Consider the following 25,976-nt stretch of genomic DNA (forward strand, 5'->3'; position numbering starts at 1 on the left):
AAATGTTAATAACTAGTAAATATAGGTGAAGGGTGTATGAGTGTTTACTTAAGTTTAACAAATCTTGCTTGAAATTTTTCTAACTGAAAGTTGAGAAGACAATCAAGTTATCAATCAACAGAAATGCTACATGGTAGCATTTTAAGTGATAAATGATGCTATTTAAATACAGTAAGGAGCATGATACAGTATTTATAATATTATAAACAAAGGTAAAGGTGAGGACTTACTGAGTCAGATATGGGATTTACATGACTAATGATAGCTTTAGACAATCACTAAAGCAAGTTAACTGATACACATTAAAAATTAAATGAGATTCAAATGTAGGCAGAAAGGATATTTGAACTTAAAAGGCTAAAAAAATGCTGTATATTAACATTTTAAAACTTGATATTGTTAGTTGCATGTTAGTTGAATTAATAATCACAGAGAATCTTTAATTATAAGTAAGCTCTACTGACTGTGATTCAGCCTGTCACTTGTGAAAATTCATGCGAAGTTTGAGATAAAGACATACCCTAAATTTTTAGGGGGTACTAAATCATGCTAATAGCATGGATAATATGAAGAGGTGATGGGAGGGGTGTTTAAATGTGAGGACAATCAAGTGTGTCCAAACATGTTAGATGCCTCCACCTCATTGCACTAATACATTAATTAGAAACAGCCACATTCAACTGAAGCAGCTGCCTACAGGTCTCTTCAGGACAAACGCATTATTTTGCTATACTGCACTCTCCCTTGGAGCAGGGAACGGCCCCCCACTCCAGTATTTTGCCTGGAGAATTTCATAGAGAGAGGAGCCTGGCGGGCTACAGTCCATGGGGTCGCAAACAGTTGGATACAACTGAGTGACTCACACACATGATCCCTAGAAGTAATAAAACTGCCATTTATTTTCAAATTAACTTTACTAGTGCTCATTACCTCAGACTAGCCTGACTCTAAGCAAGCTGTGTAATATTTTACATTCTGGATTCGTGAAACATATCACTCTTATCTAGAAAATGATTTTTCATTTCTCTCTCATAATCTTTATTAACTTTGAAGACCATTCTCAAGAAATAAAACACAAAAAGGACTATAAAATACATAAACATTTTGGGGAGGATTTTTTGGCAAAATTTCAAACAGCAATTTTGAAACTTTCAATTGCTATTTAAAGAACTAAAATTTCCAAGAATTATATAACATGGGTGGTGGTGATTATTAATCTATATATTAAAGCAAAATTAACAGAAAATCCCTGTATTAATCCATAGCATAATCATATTTTCATTAAACAAAAGAACAAAAGAATTCCAGCAAAATGGTTAGTATCATGCAATGCATTTGATTTTTGCACAAAAGACACAAGACATATTATTCTTCACTCACCACATGCTAACTAAGCACAGACTGATGGTTTACTCAGAAGATACCACTGCGAGGTGAAGTATACTACAAAGCCAGGAAGAAAAAAGCTTATTGGGTTAGTTTTAAGACTTAACATAACACAGAGATTATATGTATTTATGAACTTCAAAGGAATAAACTGAATGTACTTAAATTTCTCACATATCCCCAGACCAAGGAATCTATAATCACTCCCTCCCATCCTAAATAACACTACACAGTGGAGATTTTACTCAGAACTTAAAGAACACAACTATAGATGTACTTTATACTTAATTACATATTTATATGCTAGATATAATAAAGTCATGATTATTTGGTTTATAAAAGGATTTGTTTCATAATTCCATTCAAGCATACATTACAATTTGATTTACATAATTTCATTTTACCACCAAAAATTTGGGGGGAAATGTTGATGAACATGAATACAGTGCATCCATACATTGAATTTCCCTCCTAAAAATGTTAATTTTATCAATGAACAACTCTCTTATTCGGAAATAGTTCCAGGAATGATGACCCAAACCAAAGTTTGCCTTCAAAGGGACCCAACCTCTGCAAACAGTTTAACTGTAGCAACCTTTTGCAATAAATTCAATGTTCTATTTAACATGGTCATAATCCAAGATTATTAACTGACTTCCTGGTTTGCTTTAAAACAGTATCAGCAAAGACAGAAATTGTTTATAAGATCTGAGCCTACTCTTAGTGTGACCAACCTTGGAAGCATCATTTTATTTATCAATTATATTTAATGTGTGGTTAGTAAGAAGCAACAAAATCAAAAGACAAACTATAAAATAGTATTTGCAACACACACAACACAATAAGGCTAACATCCTATTGGAAAACTTGTAGGAGTATGCAAAATATGTATATATATATGTATGTTCCCTGTGTCTATGAATGTTAAGTATTCAAAAACTAAAATAACCTACATGTCTATGGATAGGAAATTGATGAACTCAACTGGAGGACATTCATATATCAATCAATCAAAAGAAGAAGGTACATCAGTTTCTAATGAGGTGGAATATAAAAACAAGTGAAAAAAGCAAGCTGTTGCACACTCTCATTTTATAAAGTCAAATACCTAAATGATAGAGGAATAAACATATTTATGTAATTATAAAGCTGGGGGTGTTCACAACACCAACAGCAACCATGATCTTGTCAGGGTGGAAAGAAAGAGCTGGGAGGCTGAAGATCATCAAGGTCTCCCTTTCTAAGCAATGTTTCTACATTGTCTGCAGTGTTTCTCTGCAATGATCACATACTATGTAATCTGAACAAAATTAAGAGGCTAAACCACTTTTAGGATAACAAATACGTGGTCTACAGGTGCAGTATTTTTCACTATGCATCAGTTTTATGTGCATCTGCTTCTTGAATCCACCTTGCATGCAGCTACAGAGACCATGCGAAGGAAAACGTAAATGTCCACTGGAATGGAGAACACTTACACCTATTGATGCTGAAAAGTTCTGATGGTTTTATTAATTCAGAACAGATTTTTTTAAAGGAATTCCAACCAAAGGGAGAGAAGTGAGAAACACTAAGTACAAGACTATGCCTAGAGTAACAACTGATTGAGGATTTGACACAACACAAAGGATCAGCATGAAAGCAAGGCAGTAACAAAGTCAACAGAAGGTCGGCCTTTAAAAATGACCACATTAGATGGGAAATGAAAACAAGCCAAATCTTATTCAACAGAATAGAAAAATTTTCTTTTAACAGAGTCAAAAAAAATAGCCATTTAGTTTAAACATGTCATTAAGTTTGCTAGCACTCTAGAAGAACCACTTTTTAAATAACAAAAGAACTGCTCAATCCCAAGAGGTCATGGAAACAACCTAGATGTCCATCAGCAGATGAATGGATAAGAAAGCTGTGGTACATATATACAATGGAGTATTACTCAGCCGTTAAAAAGAATACATTTGAATCAGTTATGTTGAGATGGATGAAACTGGAGCCGATTATACAGAGTGAAGTAAGCCAGAAAGAAAAACACCAATACAGTATACTAACACATATATATGGAATTTAGAAAGATGGCAATGATGACCTTGTATGCAAGACAGCAAAAAAGACACAGATGTGTATAGCGGACTTTTGGACTCAGAGGGAGAGGGAGAGGGTGGGATGATTTGGGAGAATGGCATTGAAACATGTATACTATCATGTAAGAATCAAATCACCAGTCTATGTCCGATGCAGGATACAGCATGCTTGGTGCTGGTGCACGGGGATGACCCAGAGGGATGTTGTGGGGAGGGAGGTGGGGGGGGCTTCATGTTTGGGATCGCATGTACACCTGTGGTGGATTCATGTCAATGTATGGCAAAACCAATACAGTATTGTAAAGTAAAATAAAGTGAAAAAAAAAAAAAAAAGGTAAAAAATAAATAAATAAAATAAAATAAACTTTCTTAGTGTAATTATCCTAAATAAATAAGACTTTCTTGGAAAAAAAAATCTGATGGTGTAAGGGCAGTCTTACTCAATTAGACAATGAGATAAGCTTAACACTTGTGTATTCACTATTGCTCCCATCCTGAAACTGAAACTACTCTGGCCATTTAAATTACCTGCTGCTGGGGCTGCTAAGTTGCTTCAGTCGTGTCCGACTCTGTGCGACCACATAGATGGCAGCCCACCAGGCTCCCCCGTCTCTGGGATTCTCCAGGCAAGAACACTGGAGTGGGTTGCCATTTCCTTCTCCAATGGGTGAAAGTGAAAAGTGAAAGTGAAGTCAATCAGTCATGTCCGACTCTTAGCGACCCCATGGACTGCAGCCCACCAGGCTCCGCCCATGGGATTTTCCAGGCAAGAGTACTGGAGTAGGGTGCCATTGCCTTCTCCCACCCATGACAAAATCAAGCATCAGGCACAAGATGCTACAAACTGAGAGGAGTAAAAAGGCTGCCTTAGGGAACACATGCTGTGTGCATCTGGCATGGTCTTTAACTTCTGACTCCTGCATATAAGACCATTTTTTTCTCACTTGAAAGAACTTCAAAATTTACAACTAACTTAATACTTCAGAGGAAAAGAAACCTTGCAGATAGAATAATCCAACATATTAATTTTGCCAAGCAAGGCTAGAAATATGAAAAGTGTTTGTTTGCTCAAAGTCATCCAGGGGCTGAGCTGTTGAGCGCTAGTTCTCCCCACAACATAGCTGCTGACATTCGGAGGTGCAGAGACTGGAGATGGGACATGGCTGGAGCAGGTATCCTTCCCATAAAGTGACTTGACTGTCGTACTGAGTGAGGTCTTTCATGATTTATCTTGAACATTATTAGTTTACCTTTCCAAGTCTCATTTTCTAAGAAAGACTAGTCCTACCCATTGCTACATGGTGGCTAAGGAACCATCTCCACTAGCCCCACCATCATCACAAAACTCCAGCTGGGGCAGTAAACATACTTTGGTTCTTCAATAATCCTAGCAAGATAATGTTAGTTTTGTGAAGAACCAAAGACACTGTAAAGAAACAAGTCTCAGAGATTCTGAGACTTGTCAAATGAAGGATTAGAATTCCTTTTCTCCACATTGTGATCCTTAAGTAAAACAGACTTTAATTATGCTCAGCAATGTAATCGTACTTAACAGATAATAGTTTCTCATCTACAAAGTATGCTCTTGAAATTAGGTTAAACTCTGAAACCACTTATTAAATAGTAACTGTTGAATTCTGTAGTGGGGTTTCTCAAAGACTATAAAACTCACTGAAGGGAAGGGAGATACATATGGTACAGAGGTGATATACTGAAAAATACCTTACGAGCAGTCAGGGACAGTTTTTGATCCATGCCAGATGTTTGGGAACACATGTAAGAATTAAAGATTTTAAAATTAAAAAAATAAAAAACTTAATACTAAAACAAAAAAACAAAAAAAACAAACTTATGATCATTAGGATTATAAAGCAAAGGTTTTAGACAGTATCCCTCCTCTAGTATCTGTTAAATAATGCCAACGCTGATGTGGCCCACACTGTCGGCACAAAGTGCAATGCACCATCTCTCAAGCGCCCCAATTACTAACAGGCAGAGGAAAAAGCTCTGCAATGTGGCAGGGTTTGCTTGGCTTACTTATACCAGCTTTGCAGCCCTGAAATTTAAAATAACAAAGCAGTCAACACTGCTGATTTTAACAGAGAAGAAACTGTAGCTGTGGTTACAACGAATTGCATAAATGGCCCATCTGGAACATACATTTAAATTAAAGCTAAGGTGACTAAGTAACTTTAAAATGATTATTTAAAAAACTTCTAACAAGCTTTGCTTTCTATACATTTAGATGTCTTTCTATTGGATACTTCTACAGAAGAAGAGGAGTTACTATTCTTAGCAGTGCTTCGCTCTCATCAGGTACAGCTCATCAGTGTATGAAATTAGTTGTGATTTCTTTAAGAGGTTTGTTCAAAACAATGATTCCCATCATTCATTTATGAATGACAGTGACCTTAAAGCCAATGTGACTTAGGCTTCCACTTTCTCCATATAATCTTAATTTTCCATCAAATAAGGAAACAATCATGAATGACTCTATCAAGTACCAAAAATCTCTTTATATTGACAAAAGTTTAATCAAATTGATGTATACGTAATCTCTGGGATCTCCCTCACTTCATGCTCACTATAACATTTCAAATTTCCTAAGCATTTGCTTTTATAACTTGAATTATATTACATAACCATGTCTTTTATTCATGTATGAATGAATGGATGCTTTTCCCTCCACCTAAAATGAAAGATTCCACAAGGTCAACAACCATACCTTCCATGTCTTCAATTTTCCTATATTTGCCATAACAAGCATCAATAGAAGAGTCAATTGAACTCATTTATTAAGCAAAAGATAATGATGGATGAGACTGCTTAAAACAGTAGTGGAAGTCTGGGGCTTTCTTTCTGAGCCGTTCAGCCTCTGGGATAAGTAATTAGGAAGGACCAGTCACCAATTCATCCCTATCTAGAATGAATACCACTTTATTCATGAATAAACAATGTAAAGTTTTGCAAAGATTGCTTTTCAGTTAAACTCAAGAAAGAAAGAAATGTTTCCATCTGTCTTCAAAGGTTTTTTGTGTTTTTTAAAATTTTTTTTATTTATTTTAATTGGAGGCTAATTACTTTACAATATTGTAGTGGTTTTTGCCACACACTGACATGAATCAGCCATGGGTGTACACGTGTTCCCATTTTACATGATTCACTATTTACATGTAATCTATTCGAATAAGGCTGCACGTGGGGGACGGTACACGGTGAGGGCGAATGTCCTACCACATTTGCCAAAGCAGTGACTTAGGACGAGTCTGTGCTATATTCCAAATCCTGACAAACTGCAGCCTAACAGTAAGAGGAGAGGCTGGCCATACCTCATCATCAAGTAGAGGCTACAGGAGAATGAACGAAGATTTAAAAAAACAAAACTTTCTATTTACTTCATTTTAAAATATTTTCTAAAATATCTGGACCATAATGACAGAATCATGTCAACAGGCTCAAACTGCATTGGAGATTTTGTTTTCATAAAGACAGTTGTTTTACTCAGTGAAGAGAAAAACCACTCTGAATGAACTACAGGTTACAGAGTTGGATGTTTGCTAGAATTTAAAACAACATTGTCTCTAGTGATGAAGGGCACACATTATAGTTACCTACTTCTCTATCAAAAATACCTATAACCAGAGCTAACTACAGAGGTATGACAATATTCTTCAGACCACTAGATACCAGGGAGAAATGTTTTACAAAAAACACACACACACACACACAATTAAAGGCTAGCCAGAATAACTGCAGTTGTCCGAGAAAATATATAACAGATAACACAATATACAATGGAGTTGGGCCTAAAGTCAGGGATGCTGGATGACTTTAAAGGATGCAAGGAAGATGTCAGAGTAGGCACTGGGTCAAAGGAAAGGAGCATCACAGGGGGCTGATAAGTGCCACGGGCCAGGGGCGTGGGGGGGCGGGGGGCGGTGGGCGGTGGTGGGGGTTAGCCTGTAGGATAAAAGCCTTCCATCCAGGCCCTCTCAGGGTTTTTGGTTGAGTTCCACAGGTTAGAACCAGAACAGACTTGCGACCCCAACAGAAAGGGCGATTTGGGCTCATGATAAGCCAGAATTTGTTTAAGAAACACACAGTCTGTAGAGACAAGATGGTATTCTTTGAGATGTAATTACTTGTTGACTTAGTCCTTCTTACTGGAGACACTCAGACGTGGGCTAACCCATCACTAAAGAGTAGATCTTTGTTTGCTTTAAATAGGAGCATAAAAGAAGAGCACTACTGTCCTCACAAAATAGGTGAAGCAATTGCAGGGGAAGATGTGCAAGTCCTGCAGGCTACTAGCAAGACAAGAACAGACAGAAGAGAAAGTTAGGGGTCAGACAGGAAACATCACAAAGTTCATACTCTGCTTAGAATGGATCTTATTCCAGTATTGGTACAGGGCAAAAAGAAGTTAGGCAAGGGGAATTTTGCATAATTTATGAAGTGTGTATTTGTTTCATTTCAATCATAGCTGACTTCGCAGAAAAATTTCCCAATAATTCAATTATCTATCAATACTTTCCCTTGTAGGGTATAGGCCAAAAGCTCAAAAATGCTTAAATTCTTTCACTCAGAATTATTACATTTGGAAATCAATTGAAATAGATTTAGGAACTATAATCTACCAAACACCTACATCATGATATAATTTGGTTTAAAAAAACTATTACTCAACATAGCACAACAAATGCCTTTTCTGTCCTTCCCAGAAAGAGCCCAAGTTCCAGAAATCTCATACAGTCATGTAAGTGTCAACCTCATATATATTATTAAATAAGATTATTCTTTCCTTGAGGGCATCCATTCAGATTTGCCCTCAGTTTAATATTCATAACGTAGTTTTATTTTTCAGGCTATATTACAATAAAGATGAAAACTTTTAAACTTCTCTTACCAACTCAGTCTTTGTAAATGAGACAGAATGTAAACAGACAAGATACAGTCGTCTTCTATCTGTAGCCTATACTTAAAGCTTACCATGAGTCGAGCATCTTCCCTTTCCAAAATTTTCTGAGTCTGATCATCAGGGAACTTCAGCACAGTGGTTATAACCTTTGCCATGGTCTACAAGAAAGACAAGAGTCAGTCACTAGACAGCAGAGCGGATGACTCTCACCCCATTCTGACATGTGCTGCCAGTGGAATTCTTTAGTGCTCTCAATGGAAGCCACAACCAAAGAAGTATGATGTGAAGGTATCGGTCAAGGAAGTAACAGTCAATCCCAGAATTTCAATTTGAAAGGACCCCTCACAATGCCTGGGTTGATATTATTTTAAGAAGATGTATTTACAATAGCATGAAGCTATATAAAGTTCTAATGTTCTAGGCCCTTTGTCTTATTAAAATGAAACTTTATTACTCATTCATTTTATAAGGCTTATTTGTAGAAATCTATCTAATAAGTGACGTATTGTCAAAACATATGCTCTAAATAATCAGAATTAGATACTCCCAAGTTCAGCTTGAACTAAATCACATCATATATCTCGTAAACATGGGCTACTGCATGAACATGAACATGCTTATAGGTATTTTTTTAAGACATGCAGCACATCAGCCTAATAGAAATACAAATTACATTTTAAATAAACACAAGATGTTTTGTTTGGTAGAAAACAGGATGAATCAAAACATTACACATGGTGGCTTGCAAAACAAGATCATAAACTGTGCAGATCTAAATAAATATACCGTAAGCCAGACTGTCACCCATAAGCTCGTGGAAAATTCTCCTCAAAGGCTGAAATTCCCTATTTTGTATCAAGGTGAGATGGTTTGAGGGAGACAGAGAGGAAAGAAGATACCACTTATGAAATAAGTAGGATAACAAGGTCAGCGCTCACATACAAATTCAGGTACTAGTGCTCTGCTGAGGATGAGGAGCAGTGCTCCTTACTGTAGGGCTACAGAGGACGGGAGGCTCACCCAGGAAACTGACTCTTAACATTCTGTGTTCATATTACATGACTGTGCATGTGTTCTGGGCAGACTGCAGGGAGGGAGGGAAGTGTGACTGCAAAAGGTCACGGAGCAAAAGATGACATAATATAGGTAACCAAAATTTTAGGAACACACAGCATTAGGAGAAAAGCATAATTATTTCCAGGAAGAATGGAGATGTTAGAAAAGAACTAACATTTTTAAAATTCCTATTATGTGTTAAGCCTAGGCAAGGCACTTCATGTATTTCTAATACTTATTTCAGCTAACAGATCAACTAACACTATTCTTCAACCCCAAATCCCAAACCATAAAGAGCAAGATTTTAGTGTCTGACTCTCCTTTCTTTATCTTTGCCTCTGCCAGCCTGATGATCAAAAAAATACCTTTAATACAACTTAGTTCCCGGAGAATACCAAAGGCATTTTACAAAAATCCTCACCCTTTAAACTGTATTGCCTAGACAGAATAGAATCTTCTGTGCTAAACTGAAGTCTAGAAACCAAGCATATATGCGGCATGAAATGGCAAGAGAAATAAGCAGTACTAATTGTTTCAACATTCTTTTTATTAACACTCTGTAAATTTGGCTTATCAAGTTCGAAAGACCCCAAAGTACATTTATACCCATTATGAAACCATATATGTTATACACTTATGCACAAGCATGTCTGTCGAAAAAAAAAAAAAGAACTGTGGCTAGTTGCCTCATCACACTTCTAAAAACATTAAATGGGAAACCCACCTCTAAACTCATCAAGCGATGCTGAATTTGCAGCTGGTTACCCAGCAAAGACTTACAGCTCTTCCCTGGCTTTAATGGAAAGCCCAGGTTCTCTGCCATACCATGGCAAAGAAATCAGCCTGTCTACTCTACATACAATATCCTAAGGCCCTGGGAAGTAAGGAAAAGTTCAAATGAGCCACCTGGTTTAGAAGTGGCCTCTCCTACCAGGTTTTCCTTAGGGAGCGAATTCAATAAAGGATAGAATGAGAAACACTTTCTATTGAAAAGGAGAACAGGCTGAATCTAAGTACCAAAAATAGCATGAAGGATCAAACTCCAAGGGAAAAAAGTGCCAGGACAGAAGAAAGAGAGGAGTTTACTTAACTTCATACTGTAAGAATGTGTATCACACATGTGGTCTTTAAAAAATCATCTGCCTCATAAAGTAAGGAACACTGTGTGCAAAGGCAGATGAAGAAAGACAGGTGGGATGACATACAGATCCTGCTGGACAAGAAACAACGGCAGATGACGATCAAATCACAAAGGCTATTCATGTATCCTGGCTCATTCTAAAACCACAGCCTGGTCTCCATTTCAAATTCTTTGTTAATATATAGGAACTGGGCAAATCAACAAAAGAAATGTCTAAAAACAGACACCATGTCTACCCTTGAGGGTGTCAACTCTTGCTTGAACCTTTTCAGGGCCACCCTCCAATAACCTACAGGTAGAATTCTGAAATACTCCAGGCGGTCTACACCTGCAGCCCTAAGCAGAGTCACTTCCGCACCACAGAGGCAGTGTTTTAGTTGGAGCAGACTCCCTGTCGTTCCAAAGCCCACACTCACTTTCCTGTCTAGGACTTTCTGTCTGGGCTTTCCTCCTCTCTGAGCTCATCTATCAAAATTTATGCCGCCTTGTAAAGGCCTGTATACACACCTCCTTCCCCAGGATGCCCTTGACCTCCCCACAAGTAAATATGGGGATGCTGCTTTTCAGAGCCCTTGCTACACTCTGCATCACACTGTGCCTAGTGAGAACAGTTCCACCTTCCCACTCTATGGTAAAACAGCTTAAAAGTAGGGATGGTATCCATTTTCATCTCCAGATTCATCATGGCAATAAACATCAGGCCACATACAGGAAGTGTTTGATAAATATGCAATAAATTAAACTGAGTATCTACTACAATTTTCAATATTGACTTATAACATGTGATGGCAGAATAAAAGACTACTCATTCTTAGTAACCGGGAAAGCACACTGAATGCTGAAGATACAGCTCACAGGGAGCCACCTCAGCACAGATCCCTAGCTGCCCGGGCCTCAAAAACATCCCTTATAACCTGCCTCCCGGATCACGGCCCAGGATAACTGCAGACCTCCGAAAGCACAGGCTGAGACCTGGCTGATCTGGCCCCACCCCAGAAGGTAACTCCTGCTGGGCTGGGCCTTTCTTTAGGAATCAGACTCTGAAAGGATCTCACCCCATACCTGCTTACAACCTCCAGGACACACAGGCTGAGGCAGTCACACCCTCATTTCACAGATTGAGAAAAGGCTAAATAACTAATTTAGCAACAACTCTGGGATCATAGCTTTAGACTCACAAATACAGCAAAGGAGCTAAACTTCTGAGAGGCTATTTTTCTTAACGAAATGCTTTTCCCCTTTCCCTGCAATAACAAGGTAACTTTACCTAAGCCACCTCAAATACAGGCTGCTATCCAACAAGGGCATACTAACAGAAAGTTACATTTCATTAGCTTTGTTTTTTAAAGATAAGGAGAAAATTCAGTTTTAGATATCCTTTGATTTATAAAAAAAGTTCTTAAGAAAAAAAGGCACTGAATTACTGTGAATTAATACATCCATCCTATGATGCACATTCAGGATCACACTGGATATTTCTTCAACTTGAACTATCTCATACACTGAAATTACATTTCTATTGTATCAAGGACTCAAACGATCTCTAGCCCTGTAACTCCTGATGTTTAGCAGAATCTACAACCTATAAATTCTTAATATTCTTTTAAGAGATTTTTCATGCCCTTATTTTTAGGTCTTATTTGCCAAAACAACCCCTGAACTGTCTTAATTCCTGAATTTAGCACTTAGTAACTCCCACAAACCCATAAATTAAAACACTGACTGACTGTTTCTTAGAAAACTCATTATCCCATTCTCAGCTAACATATAAGGACAATGTAAAAATTCATGAAGGTAAAAAGTTGAAACAGTATCAAAAGCAGAAATTGCTTCAAATGAAAAATTTTAAGAAAGGCTCATGAATTTCCCTAAGTATATTTAGTTCAATTAAAGATGTATTTACAAAATGTCCAATATAAGGCTTTTAAAAACACTGCAGGGATACAAGTTAACAATAAGACTAGACTCCACACTACAAGGGACCTTATAGCAAATTTAACATCCTAGAAAACAAATTAACCAAGCATTATTACCTATGCAGTGTGGTCATTTTTAAATGATCAATATTTTATATGTACAAGAATAACTTTCTTACACTGACCAAAGTACAATATTTCTAAATAACCCTACATAGTCGTTCTTAATTAGGACCATTTCCAGTACTATCCACACTACCCTTAAGTCTCCATGAAAATGAAATTTCATGTCCTAATCTTAAGATCCAAAGTCAAAAATAGCCACATGCTTCACAAAGTATTAAGTTAATGAAATTTTTATCGTTATTATTTAGCATCAACAATCAGTATTTTTAAATTAATATTTTATAAATGTAACAAATAAAAGCAAGATTTGCCAACTCACTTTTGCAAACTCAGAGCAATAACACAATTACCTATTGCCTACTATCAGCACATATGGTCTGCTAGCAGTAAACACACAACATCAATATGTTTATTAAAAATGGGATACAGTTCCTTCTAAATTAAACCATATGACAAATCACCAGACACGATTTATACCTTAGTCTCACGACCCATCATATACTCAAAAAGCACTTTGCGCAAATACTCAAACTCGGTAGGTTCTCCAAAGAGCGAAACATCAGTATGGTACAAATTGCCACCTGTCAAACAAACAAACAGATTAAACTGTAAAGAGAAAACCAGATAAGCTACTTAGCACTTAGAAAAAGATAAACTAAAAAACAAAGCAACAAAGAGAGAGGCTTTACTCTTGTATTAACTGTATTGTATTAGATTGCATTATGATATGTATATACATTGTATATGATAATGCATATAGCATTCCAACTGGTATTTTTCCTTTAGAAGAGAAAACAAGTATTATTGCAGCAGTTTTATTTCTCACATCTTCCCCCTCCTCCAAGCCTTGCCCTTCTTCTGCTTCATCTTTCTGGCATGACAATTTAAAAAGACGAGGCCTAGGGAATACGAAGATTCCTTAAAACCAGTATTTCTCCCCCAAATACTATGTGGTTGGCTTCAGACAGTCTATGGTGACTAAAATGAACAATTATTTTTACTTTGTTAAGGAGTTCAGTAGCTCAGAATAGTATTTTAGTTTTTCTGGTATTCCAAACCTAAAAGCACTGAAGTTTAAATCAAGTTTTCTAAACTGTTTTGAAACATAAGGTAGATAAAATAACTTTAAATGCATTAAGTAGTAATGCCATTTTAGTGGTTTTCGAATACTTTGCTTCAATATCTTAAGACTGTCACAAAATATATAGTTCATCTATTAGATCAAGCTCCATTTCAATTTAAAAATAAAGAATAAATATAGTTCAAGTATATGAAATCATAGTATGAAAAACTTTAATCTGAATAAATTCATAATTCTGTGCTATGTGAAGTCTAAACTCGCATTCACTTCCAGTACAATGGCACACTAAGTAATCTGAAAAGCCTTCTGCACTAAGAATTATCTAAAAGCATAGCAAAGAGATTAATGTGCAAATTCAACCAGATTGCTAGGATTGTTGACAAGAATAAGTGAACTGATAGACAAACTATTTTATAACAGTGCCTAACACTTAGTACTATATGTGTGTCAGCTATTAAAAAACTGTACATTTGTGTTCATTTTACAATTTAAAACTGAAAAAAAAGAAAGATTAAGTATGAAATCCTTAAGTTGAAACAAAAAAAAAAAGAATCAATACTATATTCTTTATGTACTGCTGGGCACCAATTCAGCAGTTCTATGCTAAGAATCACATATGTTGACTTAGCTATGGAAAACAGTCTCTGAACCAAGAGTCTTCTCTGCAATGAGCCATAGGAAACATCCATGTTGGTTTTCTCTTCTTTTTGAAGTGTGTTTTGGAAAGAATCTAAAGCAAGTCCTTGTTTAATTAAAAACTGTATAATATCTTATGCTATTTCATAACATAAGAGTTTTCAAAAACACAAAAGAATGTGAAATGGCTTAGATTCATGCCTGAGTGCCTTACAGGAAAAAGCAGAAAGATTTACAAAACATTTAGCAAAATAAAACTACTCTTAATACAGCGAGGCTGTGCAACTGAGAATGGGAAATTGTTACAAGATTATTCAAAGTCATGACTATCTCAAGGGAACAACTACATAAAGACTCAAGCTCATCTTCAGAATTCTTTGTAAGCAGCATACATAATTTAAGTCAAGACAATAATACTTTCAAATCATCCTTCGCCACTTTGAAATAAGTTATTTTTATGAAATTCTTTTCTCCTTAAATCCTGGTTTAAATATAGCAATTAGTATTACTGTAATTAGTAAAAACAAAACAAAACCAGAAGCATTTAAAATATGTAACTCTGTGTTTATATGGTACATGTAGTGGAAATTCTAAATGTTTGCATATACACAGAAGAGTCTGGAAAAATATATGCAAATCGTAAACTAGGTCCATCTGGAAAGTTGAGAACAAAGTGGGAACCTGCAGTTTCACTTATACATGGCAACACTGATTTTTTTCCAAACAACAAATACACATTAATTTTGCTTTAGATTACTATTATTCTTTCCATAAAACTAGCTGTTATTAATTTACATATATTCCTTCTAAAGAATGAGATCAGCAAAGACAAAAATAAAAATCATCCAGAAGTCCCCCAACACAAGATACGCATGGATAACATGAGAGATTATTCCTACCTTTGTAAGGTGTCCCTACAGTTGTTGTATATACATTCTTCTCATATTTCTTCAAACGATCTTCTAAATTGTGAATCTAAAAATAACAAATATTTCAATCTCAAGATTCATATGGAAATAATGTTTAAAAAAACTGCTATAGCCACTAGATTTTTTTTAATGTGGAATACAGAATATAGACAAAAAGAAATTAATTCATATGGTTTCTCAGATACGATACCAAAGGCAGAGACAAAAGGAAAAACATAAAATTTCTGTGCCTCAAAGCACATTATCAAGAAATTGAAGAAAACCCACAGAATGGGAGAAAATATTTGCAAATCATATATCTATTAAGGTACTCATATCTAGAGTATATAAAGAAGATTTACAAATTCAGCAACAACAAAAAACAAATAACCTAAGTTAAAAATGAACAAAAAGCATTGCCCTAAAGAAGATACACAAATGATAAGATGCTTAACATCATCAGTCATTAGGGAAGTACAAATTATAACCATAATGAGATAGCACTTCATACCACCTAGGATAGCTATAATCAAAACACCTGCTAAGGAGGATGTGAAGAAACTGAAATTCTTATACTTTACTGATCAGAATGTAAAATAGTATCCACAATGTAAAACCATTTGAAGGCTCTTCAAAGAGCTAAACAAGTAACTTCCATATGATCTAGCAATCCCACTACTGAGTACATAACTCAAAAGAAGGAAAGAGGTGTTCAAACTAAAACTTGTAAAAAGTGTTCCTAGCAGCACTATGCACAACCAGCCAAAGGGAGAACAATCCAGCGTATTAAGAAGCAGAGATGTCACTTTGCCAACAAAGGTCTATATAGTCAAACCTATGGTTTTTCCAGTTGTCATGCATGGGTGTAAGAGCTGACCATAAAGAAGGCTGAGCACTGAAGAACCGATGCTTTTGAGTTGTGGTACTGGAAAAGACTTCTGAGAGTCCCTTGGACTGCAAGGAGATAAAACCAGTCAATCCTAAAGGAAATCAACCCTGACTGTTCACTGGAAGGACTAATGCTGAAGCTTCAATACTTTGGCCACCTGATGTGAAGAGCCAGCTCATTGGAAAAGACCCTGATGCGAGGAAAGACTGAAGGCAAAAGGAGAAGGCAGCAGCAGAGGATGAGCTGGTTACATAGCATCACTGACTCAATGGACATGAATTTGAGCAAAGCCCAGGAGATAGAGAGGACAGGGAAGCCTGGCATGCTGCAGTCCATGGAGTAAAAGAGTCAGACACGACTCAGTGACTGAATAGCAATAAGAAACAATCCAAACATACATCAACTGATGAACAAACCATAGGATCATCCATAAAATGAAATATCATTACTCCATCAGAAGAAGGAGTGAAGTACTAACGAATATTACAACACAGATGAACCCTAAGAACACTATGCTAAGTGAAAGAGGCTAGGTTAGAAAGGTCATGTATTATATGATTCTATTTACATAAAATACTCAAAAAAATAGGTATTTTGAGCAACCCACTCTAGTATTCTTGCTTGGGGAATCCCCACAGACAGAGGAATCTTGTGGGCTATAGTTCACGAGCTCGCAAACAGTCAGACACAACTGAACGACTAAGCACATTTATATAAAATATTTGGAATAGGTAAATCCACAGACATAAAAAGCAGATTAGTGGTTGTGAGATACTGGGGAGGAGGTAATGGGGAATGAATGCTTAATGGGTACAGGGTGTTTTCTTTTGAGGGTCATGAAATGTTCTGGTTTCAGAACACTGTGAATGAACTAAATGTCAATTAACTGTGTACTTTAAAATGATTAAAACGGTCAATTTTATGTGTTTACTACTATAAAAATAATCAGTACAAAAATTGCTATGCTAGGACAGTTTGAAGACTTGAGTGTGCTAAGAGAAGAGAATTTTAAAGCAGTAAACTTGAGATAGATGAGAAAAGCAAAAACACTAGGAAAAAGAAATAATAAGGTAACACTGGGACTTAGTATCTATCTTTGGGAATTTTAAAAAATATATTATGAAAAGTTTCAAACATACTCAAATACAGAAAGTATACTACAGTTAATGCCCATCACCTAGTTTCAACAATTATCAACATTTATATGTACATACGAATTGTAAAAAACTGGAAAACTCCTAAAGACTTAGTCTTCAAACTCAGCCAGTTGACTTAGGTCACTCTTCCTCCAGAGTCTGGAAAAAGACTTAAGTACCATACCACAGGTATACATACACCAGTGTCTGCATGCTTGTGCATCCTTCTAGGTGTACACACATGGTCCCATTTATATTTAATCACTAGATAGCACATGGACAAATAATATTAAACCAAGACATTGTAACCACTAGGAAAAAGCAGTAAAGACTGATGTTAATGTACTTTCCCTCTGATAAAAGCTTCTTTTATAGAACTTAAGTCATTACAAATTAAATACAAATTGTTATCCAAAATGTTAAGCACTAGAATAACAGGATGCAAATGTTCTTGTTTAAATATACATGATCACAAATTTATAAAGATCTCCTCCAGCACTTTCAGATTTAGAAATAAAATTTCCTGTGTGAGACAACATTGGAAAACCAACTATTAAATGAGTATGAAATCAGTTCTTTTTTAAAAATTAGCTAAATGAGTTCCAAGAATATACTAATATAAATCAAGGAAGTCATTTCAAAATAAAAAGCACTGATTAGGCCTGTACCTGTTCTCTGAACTCCTGCTCTTTCAACTTTGAGTCACTGATTAGAGTAGTCTTCTGTGCTAGTTGTGTCTGAAAGAACAAAAGGTCAGATCTGAGACTATGGGTTTCATCATCACTTGGACACACTTCTATACTGCCTGCTAAGTTTTTCCTTGTTAAAACAAGTCTCTTCATATTATAACTTAAAATACAGAATGCTCCTGAAAATGGATTACCTTCACTCAAATTCAATGAAAAACTAGTCTTACCTGTAACTCCATAATTGTTACCTAAAAATGGAAAAAAAAAAAAAAAAGAAAAGAAATAAGTCCATGCACTAAAATCTACAAGAAACAACAAAATGGAACAATATGAAATTACAAGGAAACAAAAATTCAGTGTTACAGTCTTAATAGAGTGGTCAGATTTGAGATGAAACAACTTTACCTACTTGCTTTTAAACCTGGTCTATGTTGCTATATGAACTATTACAATGTAAATATACATGTGCGCACTCAGTTGCTCAGTTGTATCCCACTCTTGGGACCCCATGGACTGCAGCCTGACAGACTCCTGTCCACGGAATTTGCCAGGCAAGAATACTGAGGGGCGTTTCCATTTCCTCCTCCAGAGGTAAATATACATAAACTCAGGTAAACACAAAGAAAAATGACTAGAAGGTCACTTGTGAAACTCCTAAGAATGATGACCACTTGGGAAAAGAAGGCACCCACCAGGAACAGTTTATCTATATACATCTGTATTATCTGACTTTTTTTTTTACAAGAATATATTTATCTATTATTCATACAATTTTAAAAAACTAAACACATTAACATCTATTTATAACATATGGGCTCTTTAGGGAAAATTCTAAAGGACCATTCTGGGAATCCACTGTATGCAATAATCACAAATTATTTCTCACCCAACTCAACACTGATATACCAGTTCAAGACCTCTCAGAAGCACCGAAGATGCTCAAGAAGGAAAAGAATAAAAATTCAAAAAGAATAAAATGGAAAAACATTTTTTAGAGCAGGAATAAAAATTAAGGATATTCTCTCCTTTCTTATGCTACAAGTTAAAGGACTCAAAATACCTCCTGAATATTAATTTCACAACGTTTCAATACTCTGACATCTTGACACAGGTCTCAAGACCACCTTATACAATATTAGTACTTAATTTGATACTGAGGAGAACAACACCTTAGAGAGTACAACACATGTATCCATCTCATAGGAAGCAACATTTAACAGTAACAAGTATATTCAAATAGTGACCAAGTGGCAAAAAATTTTAAAATTAAAAAAAAGTAACTATTAAATGTAACTAGTAGCTCCTGAAGAAAGAAAGGAAACTCACTCATTGCTAAAACCACTGGCTCATTGCTAAAACCCAGAATCCGTGCTCCACGTGGCCCAGCATGGTAGAGCTGTCTTGCTGTTGCTTAGACACTCAGTGGCGTGCAGCTCTTTTTTGACCCCATGGACTGCAAGCCTTCAGGCTCCTCTGTCCATGAGATTTCCCAGGCAAGAATACTGGAGTGGGTTGCCAGTTCCTTCTCCAGAGCCGTTTATAAAGTCCTTTTCTCTCCATTTTGGAAAACTGATCCATGCAACTGGTTATCTAGAAAATTATTATCTGGTCACTGACTTCTGCAGTGACTCCTCTGTAACCCTGGAGGATGAAGCCATGAACAGCGTCCACCTCTCCCAAGGCCTCTTGACAGTGCTATGAAGATCACACTAGATGAGTTAGAACATATCAGAAGGAGGACGGCACACTGCCCTGGCCTCTGAATGAGGGCTCACAAGCCCTGAGGATATGCATTTGTTGGGGTGCACAGCAGGTCAAGAAGCCACAGGGTAAACATGGTCCATCTTTCATAGCATCATTTTTACATAAAGACTGGGATTATAAAAAAGCCCAGATATGTAGTGCCAGATCTCTTTGAATTGAGCCCAATTTTCCAAAATAATCCCCTTGCATCTACAACTGAGGAGAAAACATTGTTTTTCTCAAAGGTATATAACAAAAAACATTTTTATGTGACTACAAATAAGGATATATTATAAAGCAGAATATAAAATATATATGAATTTTTAGCACAAAATATAAAAATCTAAAACTGAGATACATTCCATGGACCGTTTTTGGCTCTGCCCCAGGGCTACAAGGTTAACTGTCCTCTGCTGTCCTTTCCACAGGGAAGCCTGAGAAGCTCTGGTATCACAGAAACACCTAAGTTTTGAAGTCTGCAGGGTGGATTTATATTCCCAATACAACACTTACTGTGTGAGCTCCAACATTTTATTTAATCTCTTTGAAATTTAGTTTCACACTCTATAAAGAGAGGCTACAACTTCTCTCTTCAAAGATTTTTGTTAGGGTTAGATGAGGTAGGTGTGCATAGTAGGAGGCGAGTCAACAAAAACAACAATGTTTTCAAGGACTGAGTAAAGCCCAGTCCAGGTCCCCTCACTTTATCGCTGCTGGGAGTCTCCTCCTGCTCTAGCCTTTGCTGGTATTTCTTCTGCAGGTCCTCAAATTGAGTCTGCAAGTCCATTACTTTTGCAGTCATTTCTTCTTCACGAGCCTTTGGAATAAAAAAAGATATATATGTTAACAAACATCTCAAAAAGAATGCAGTAAAGAAGCAACATGATATTGCAAACTACCTCTGTGGAAGAAGCAAACACCTATATATTTTCTAAAACATAAACCACTATTTTTATTGTCATTCATTTCTGTGCTCTTTTCATGCCTCACTTTTAACTCCAAGCCCTTTTTAAACCTGCTCATTATTCCTACGATCACTTTTCCCACCTTTAGTCCTCTTATCCCCACCCCATAAAGCTCGTCAAGCTGACCCTTAAACTAGGATTCCAAGATTTAAGCAACATTGAGGTGTGTGACAGCATTGTGACTGAACTATAATACAGAATCTGTGTTCTAAGACTTCCATACTAGGATTTAATTTCCAGAAAATATCCAATATAAACCAGCTTTATGCACACCACAACTCAACTAGCTAGACACTTACTGATCAAAAGAAGTATGAGTTTTTTCCTCCCCCAGCTCTTTGCAATGAGCTGGTCAAGTCAAGATGGTTCTCTGTCCTAGTTAGCAAACCTGCACATCCCCTACACATCAGACTGAAAACCACAACAGTTCTTCTTTGGAGTAAAGTGTTCAACTATAATCTATTTCTGAAGGGAGGGGAAAAAAAAAAACTGTCCAATATATCAGTAACTAACTAATGTAAGGTATCCATTTGCCTTGACCTTGGCAGAAAACAGACAAGGCTGCAAAAGTAATACGTCACTTATTGGTTGAAAACTCCTTCTTTCAAAATTTGGCAGACAAATCATTCTCTCTTCTGTTCTGACTGCCCTGCTAATAGGCCTGCCCATCCTAACATCTTTTCATTTGTCTTGATAATTGCCATCATTTGTTGTACAAAGCAGTCCAGACCACTCCTTGCTCTTATAAATCTTGCAATAACCTTTGTGCTAAAAGGACATTTGGCACTGGAATATTGATCAGATTTGAGTAATGAAGACAGGACAAGTGTTTGCTGTAAAAGGCTAAACAGGAAAACAGCCACAAGCAGGTATCTGATTTAACAGAAGCTGACTTGTCAGAAGCAAGAAATGTCATTATTCTCAAAAACAGGTCCAGAGGCACAAAAAAAGAAATGAACCATGAGACACCTCAAAAGTCTAAATAACTTGTCATAACTTATAATTTGTCATGAAAATTCAAACAAAAAAGATCGAAGCCCTTCTCACAACATAAGTGAGGCAGGAGTCTCTCGTAACTAGCCCCCGACATCTGCCAGGGAGGCATTCGAACGTAGCCTCCACCCCTCACACACTACTGACCAGAAATTACTGTAAATCTATAACTGCCCACAGTTCTGGCTTATTTACTGTTTTTATTCTACCATCACATATACTATGTGGATGTCTTGTTGATGTGGTCCAGCTTTGTTTGAAAGATCACCTCTACAGCTACGAATTTGGTTAGGCTCAGATTCTGATATGACAATTAGCTACATCTGACATTTCCTTTGACAGCTGGGAGAAACCAATCTGGAGCAAGCCCACTAAGAATTAGAAAAAAATCCTTGATGTGTCATTTCTAATTGAAGAAATAGCTCTGTGGTTTCCTTTGTAAAAGCTTTCTGTCTTCTTCAAGGGAGGAGGGGGAGCAATATTGCTTGCTCTTAAGTAAAAACAGTAAGAAAAACTAAACTAAGTATTTATGCACATACATGGAAATTACGTTTTAAAGACTATTATGCCAAAGCCAAATCACTAAAATGTGCCAAATGTCAAGAAGAAATCAGTCTTGTATCTAAATAGCTGCAGGAGCTCCTCCCTCCCAGTGAGGCTGCTCTGAGGTCGGGAAGGCAGTCAGCTCCCTTACTTGTCAGACTCAATTCCTTTAGATGTCACCACCGTCTTTTCCCAAATGAATGCTCCCTTGCCTACCAGGTGTCACTGCCTTCAAATTCACCAAGTGTCTAGTATGTGCCAAGCATTTGGCTGGGTCCTCAAGACTTGAGATGGATAGCAAGATCCCTGCCCACAAGATACTAAGAGTCCAGGGGAGAGGACAGATACATTAACACATTCCTACACACATATGTATGTATGATAAAAATGACATGTCGAAAGGAAGCAATAAATATAAATAAATATAGAATATCAAAGGAAGACAGGTGCAATTCATTCTGCTTTAAAGGGTTGCAAAAAACCTAAGTGAAAACAATATGCTGCAGAAAAGCACATTCAAAAAGCTAACTCTGGGATAGGACTGGGAAAAAAAGAAAAAAGAATTTTTTTTTTTCCTGTCTGCATAAGTAAACACAGGACTATTACATAAGAGACTAACGGTCACCTGCGGAGGGAGAAAGGGAACAGGTCATAGAATACAGAGAACAGTGTGGGGACAATTTTCATTAGAGACCACCCTTCAAGTATACTTTTTTATATTACTTTTGATCTTTAAATCATGGAACATATTTGACTCAATTTTTTTTTCTAAATACAAGTTGAATTTAAAACTTAAAAAACTGTCCAAAGAGAGATGACAGCCAGCAGTACTAACTCATGAAGTGTGAGAACGAGCTCTTATGGCTCCAGGAAAAGCAGGAGCAGAGGTGAAATACGAAGAGAAAGGAGTTAAAGCTGAGCTCGGCTGGACCACAGACTGACCCAGAGGAGGGGCACCAGGACAGAGGGAAGACACTACACATGTTCAGGGCAAGGGATATGATCCCACGTTTATCTCCAGACAGACAATAACTCTGACAGGAAGAGATGAAAAACCAAGAGCAAAGAGACCAACTGGGAAATTAATACAACAGACCAGACCAGAGGCAATGTAGCAGCAAGGACCGTGGAAGAAGTGGTGGAATTAAGAGGAGAGGAACGTTCAATGTGATTCAATGAAACACTACAGCTGAAAGTCTATTACACGTTGGAGACCATGCTGGAGATAACACAGTTAAAGGGAGAAAGGTTCTCTCTCCCCTCAGGAAGTCAGGGAAGATAAACAGATTTCAGATTCTAAAAGGTGTGTGGATGTGGATGCGGATGTGTTAGGGACTGAGAAAGACAGGAGGCATGAATCAAGCTGACAAAGTTCACAGCTTTCTCCAATGGGGGGGGAAGCAACTCTAAGAAAGTGAGCTAAGACAGTAAAGGCAGGAAAGCGAAACTGTCTCTGTGTTCCACTTTGCTAGTAACAAATCCCACAATAACTTTAATGGATGACCAAAATACAGCACTCTACAATGTCATCATTAAGACAAATCATCGATCTGATAATGGCTTTTTTAGAGGGAAAAAACACTAGCACATAATACATACAAATCGCATATAAAACTCCAATTCTGGAAATTTTTAAATGGGGAAATGGTAACAGAATATGCCTCAAAACCAAAGCAATATAGTGTGTGCTCAGTATTGGTAATACTAATACCTTTTAGTTATATTTACTCTTTAAAAAAAAAAAAAGAAATCTTCAAGACAGAGTATGTATTTGGGTGTTTGAATGGGGAGAACTGATTTAATTACCAAGTCAGTCCTGGAGCTGGCATTGGAAGTCTGAGGCCATATTGTCTAATACAGTAGCTGCTGGCCACCCTCTATAGTAGGTATGAGCACTTGAAATGTGGCTAATCCAAGCTGAGACAGGCTATATATGCAAAAATACCCCAATTCTCAAAGAATTAATATATATATAATATGTTAAATATAATATATATATATCACTTTTATACCGACTACATTTTGAAATGACAATGTCTTGGATATAATGGGTCAGTTGCCATATTATTAAAATAAAATTCACTTGATTCTTCTCTTTCTAATGTGGATAGTGCTGCTACTGCTGCTGCTAAGTCGCTTCAGTCGTGTCCAACTCTGTGCGACCCCCTAGACGGCAGCCCATCAGGCTCCCCCATCCCTGGGATTCTCCAGGCAAGAACACTGGAGTGGGTTGCCATTTCTTTCTCCAATGCATGAAAGTGAAAAGTGAAAGTGAAGTCGCTCAGTCGTGTCCAGCTCCCAGCGACCCCATGGACTGCAGCCTACCAGGCTCCTCTGTCCATGGGATTCTCCAGGCAAGAGTACTGGAGTGGGGTGGATACTAGAAAATTTTAAATCCCATTGTGGTTTGCACCATACTTCTAGTAGACAGTGCTGGTCTAAGGTACAGGAAGGGGTCTGGGGAAGAGTCCACCCAACTCCTCTGGCCCATCCTCTACTTCCTGTCTCTACTGCTCTACTGCTCCAAGCCTAAAGCTGGGAGGACCATTTATTTTCTAGTAAACACCACATCTTCCAGAAGGAACCATACAGAGGTCAACTGTCACCTGTCTCCCTGTTCACTGACCTCTCTGCCTACAGAGGTGTGCTGTGATCTGCAAAGTCTGCCTTGTGCTACTGGTCCCCTGACACACACACTCAGAGAGACAGAGAGAGAGTTCACAAAAGGGAACAGTATAGCTCTGGCACGGTCTGTCCCCTGCACATGAAGCTCCCTGACTTAACTACCCATGATCTATAACTGTTCCCTTCCCCAAGTTCCTTTCTTAAAAAAAAGCCTTTATAAAATACACTAAACTAACAGAGTCAGCGCTCTACTACTCGCTTTGTAGTTTTAAGGAAATCATTTAACTATGCTCAACTCATTCTCCTTCTGCAAAAAAATTAAATAAACCACAAAAAAAGAAAAAACAGAAGGTAAACCTAAAACTAGCTTTAATGTATCTTCCAATACCCAACATTCTCTAAGCATTCAAGAAACAATGATTTTTTTTAAAGCTTTGCACACATATACTCTAGGAAAGTATACGAAAATGTGAAATTATTCAAATTTTCTTTCATATTGAAATCTATAGCTCAAAAACTATATTAAAGAATCACCAAAGAATTGATGCTTTTGAACTGTGGTTTTGGAGAAGACTCTTGAGAGCCCCTTGGAATGCAAGGAGATCCAACCAGTCCATCCTAAAGGAAATCAGTCCTGAATATTCATCGGAAGGACTGATGCTGAAGCTGAAGCTCCAATCCTTTGGCCACCTGATGCAAAGAGCTGACACACTGGAAAAGACTCTGATGCTGGGAAAGATTGAAGGAGGGAGGAGAAGGGGACTACAGGATGAGATGGTTGGATGGCATCACCAACTCTATGGACATCAGTCTGAGTAAGTTCTGGGAGTTAGTGATGGGACATGGAAGCCTGGCGTGCTGCAGTCCATGGGGTTGCAAGGAGTCAGACGAGACTGAATGACTGAATGGAACATTTATATTCATGTAACATATCCCAGAATTCCAGCTTTTTCAATTATATTTAAAATAATTATTACTAGAATCTGTTCCTGGCTCAGACCTCTACTGCTGCCACAGCCAGACTAAGGCAGGATTCTCTGGTTTACCCATTCGTAATCATCAAATGGTTCTCAGCACATTGTGAACTAAGGCTTGCAGTAACTAAAGAATCTGCACTCCAAGAAAGAATAATTTACATTGTTTT

At 37.1% G+C, this 25,976-nt stretch overlaps 1 protein-coding gene across 1 annotated transcript in view; it reads right to left on the reverse strand.

Moving 5' to 3' along the window:
- Positions 1 to 1,413: 1,413 nt before the first annotated feature.
- GOLGA4 (golgin A4) overlaps positions 1,414 to 25,976 on the reverse strand; it is a 108,127-nt gene continuing 83,564 nt past the window's right edge. Inside the window, exons 19-25 of the mRNA XM_052647066.1 lie at positions 20,410 to 20,523; positions 18,191 to 18,211; positions 17,943 to 18,011; positions 15,241 to 15,316; positions 13,102 to 13,205; positions 8,457 to 8,543; positions 1,414 to 1,443 (exon numbers count right to left, since the gene is read on the reverse strand). Coding sequence (XP_052503026.1) covers positions 1,414 to 1,443; positions 8,457 to 8,543; positions 13,102 to 13,205; positions 15,241 to 15,316; positions 17,943 to 18,011; positions 18,191 to 18,211; positions 20,410 to 20,523 — 501 coding nt within the window. The remainder of the gene's footprint in view (positions 1,444 to 8,456; positions 8,544 to 13,101; positions 13,206 to 15,240; positions 15,317 to 17,942; positions 18,012 to 18,190; positions 18,212 to 20,409; positions 20,524 to 25,976) is intronic.

This window comes from Budorcas taxicolor, chromosome 1 (assembly GCF_023091745.1).
Source record: "Budorcas taxicolor isolate Tak-1 chromosome 1, Takin1.1, whole genome shotgun sequence".
NCBI lineage: Eukaryota > Metazoa > Chordata > Mammalia > Artiodactyla > Bovidae > Budorcas > Budorcas taxicolor.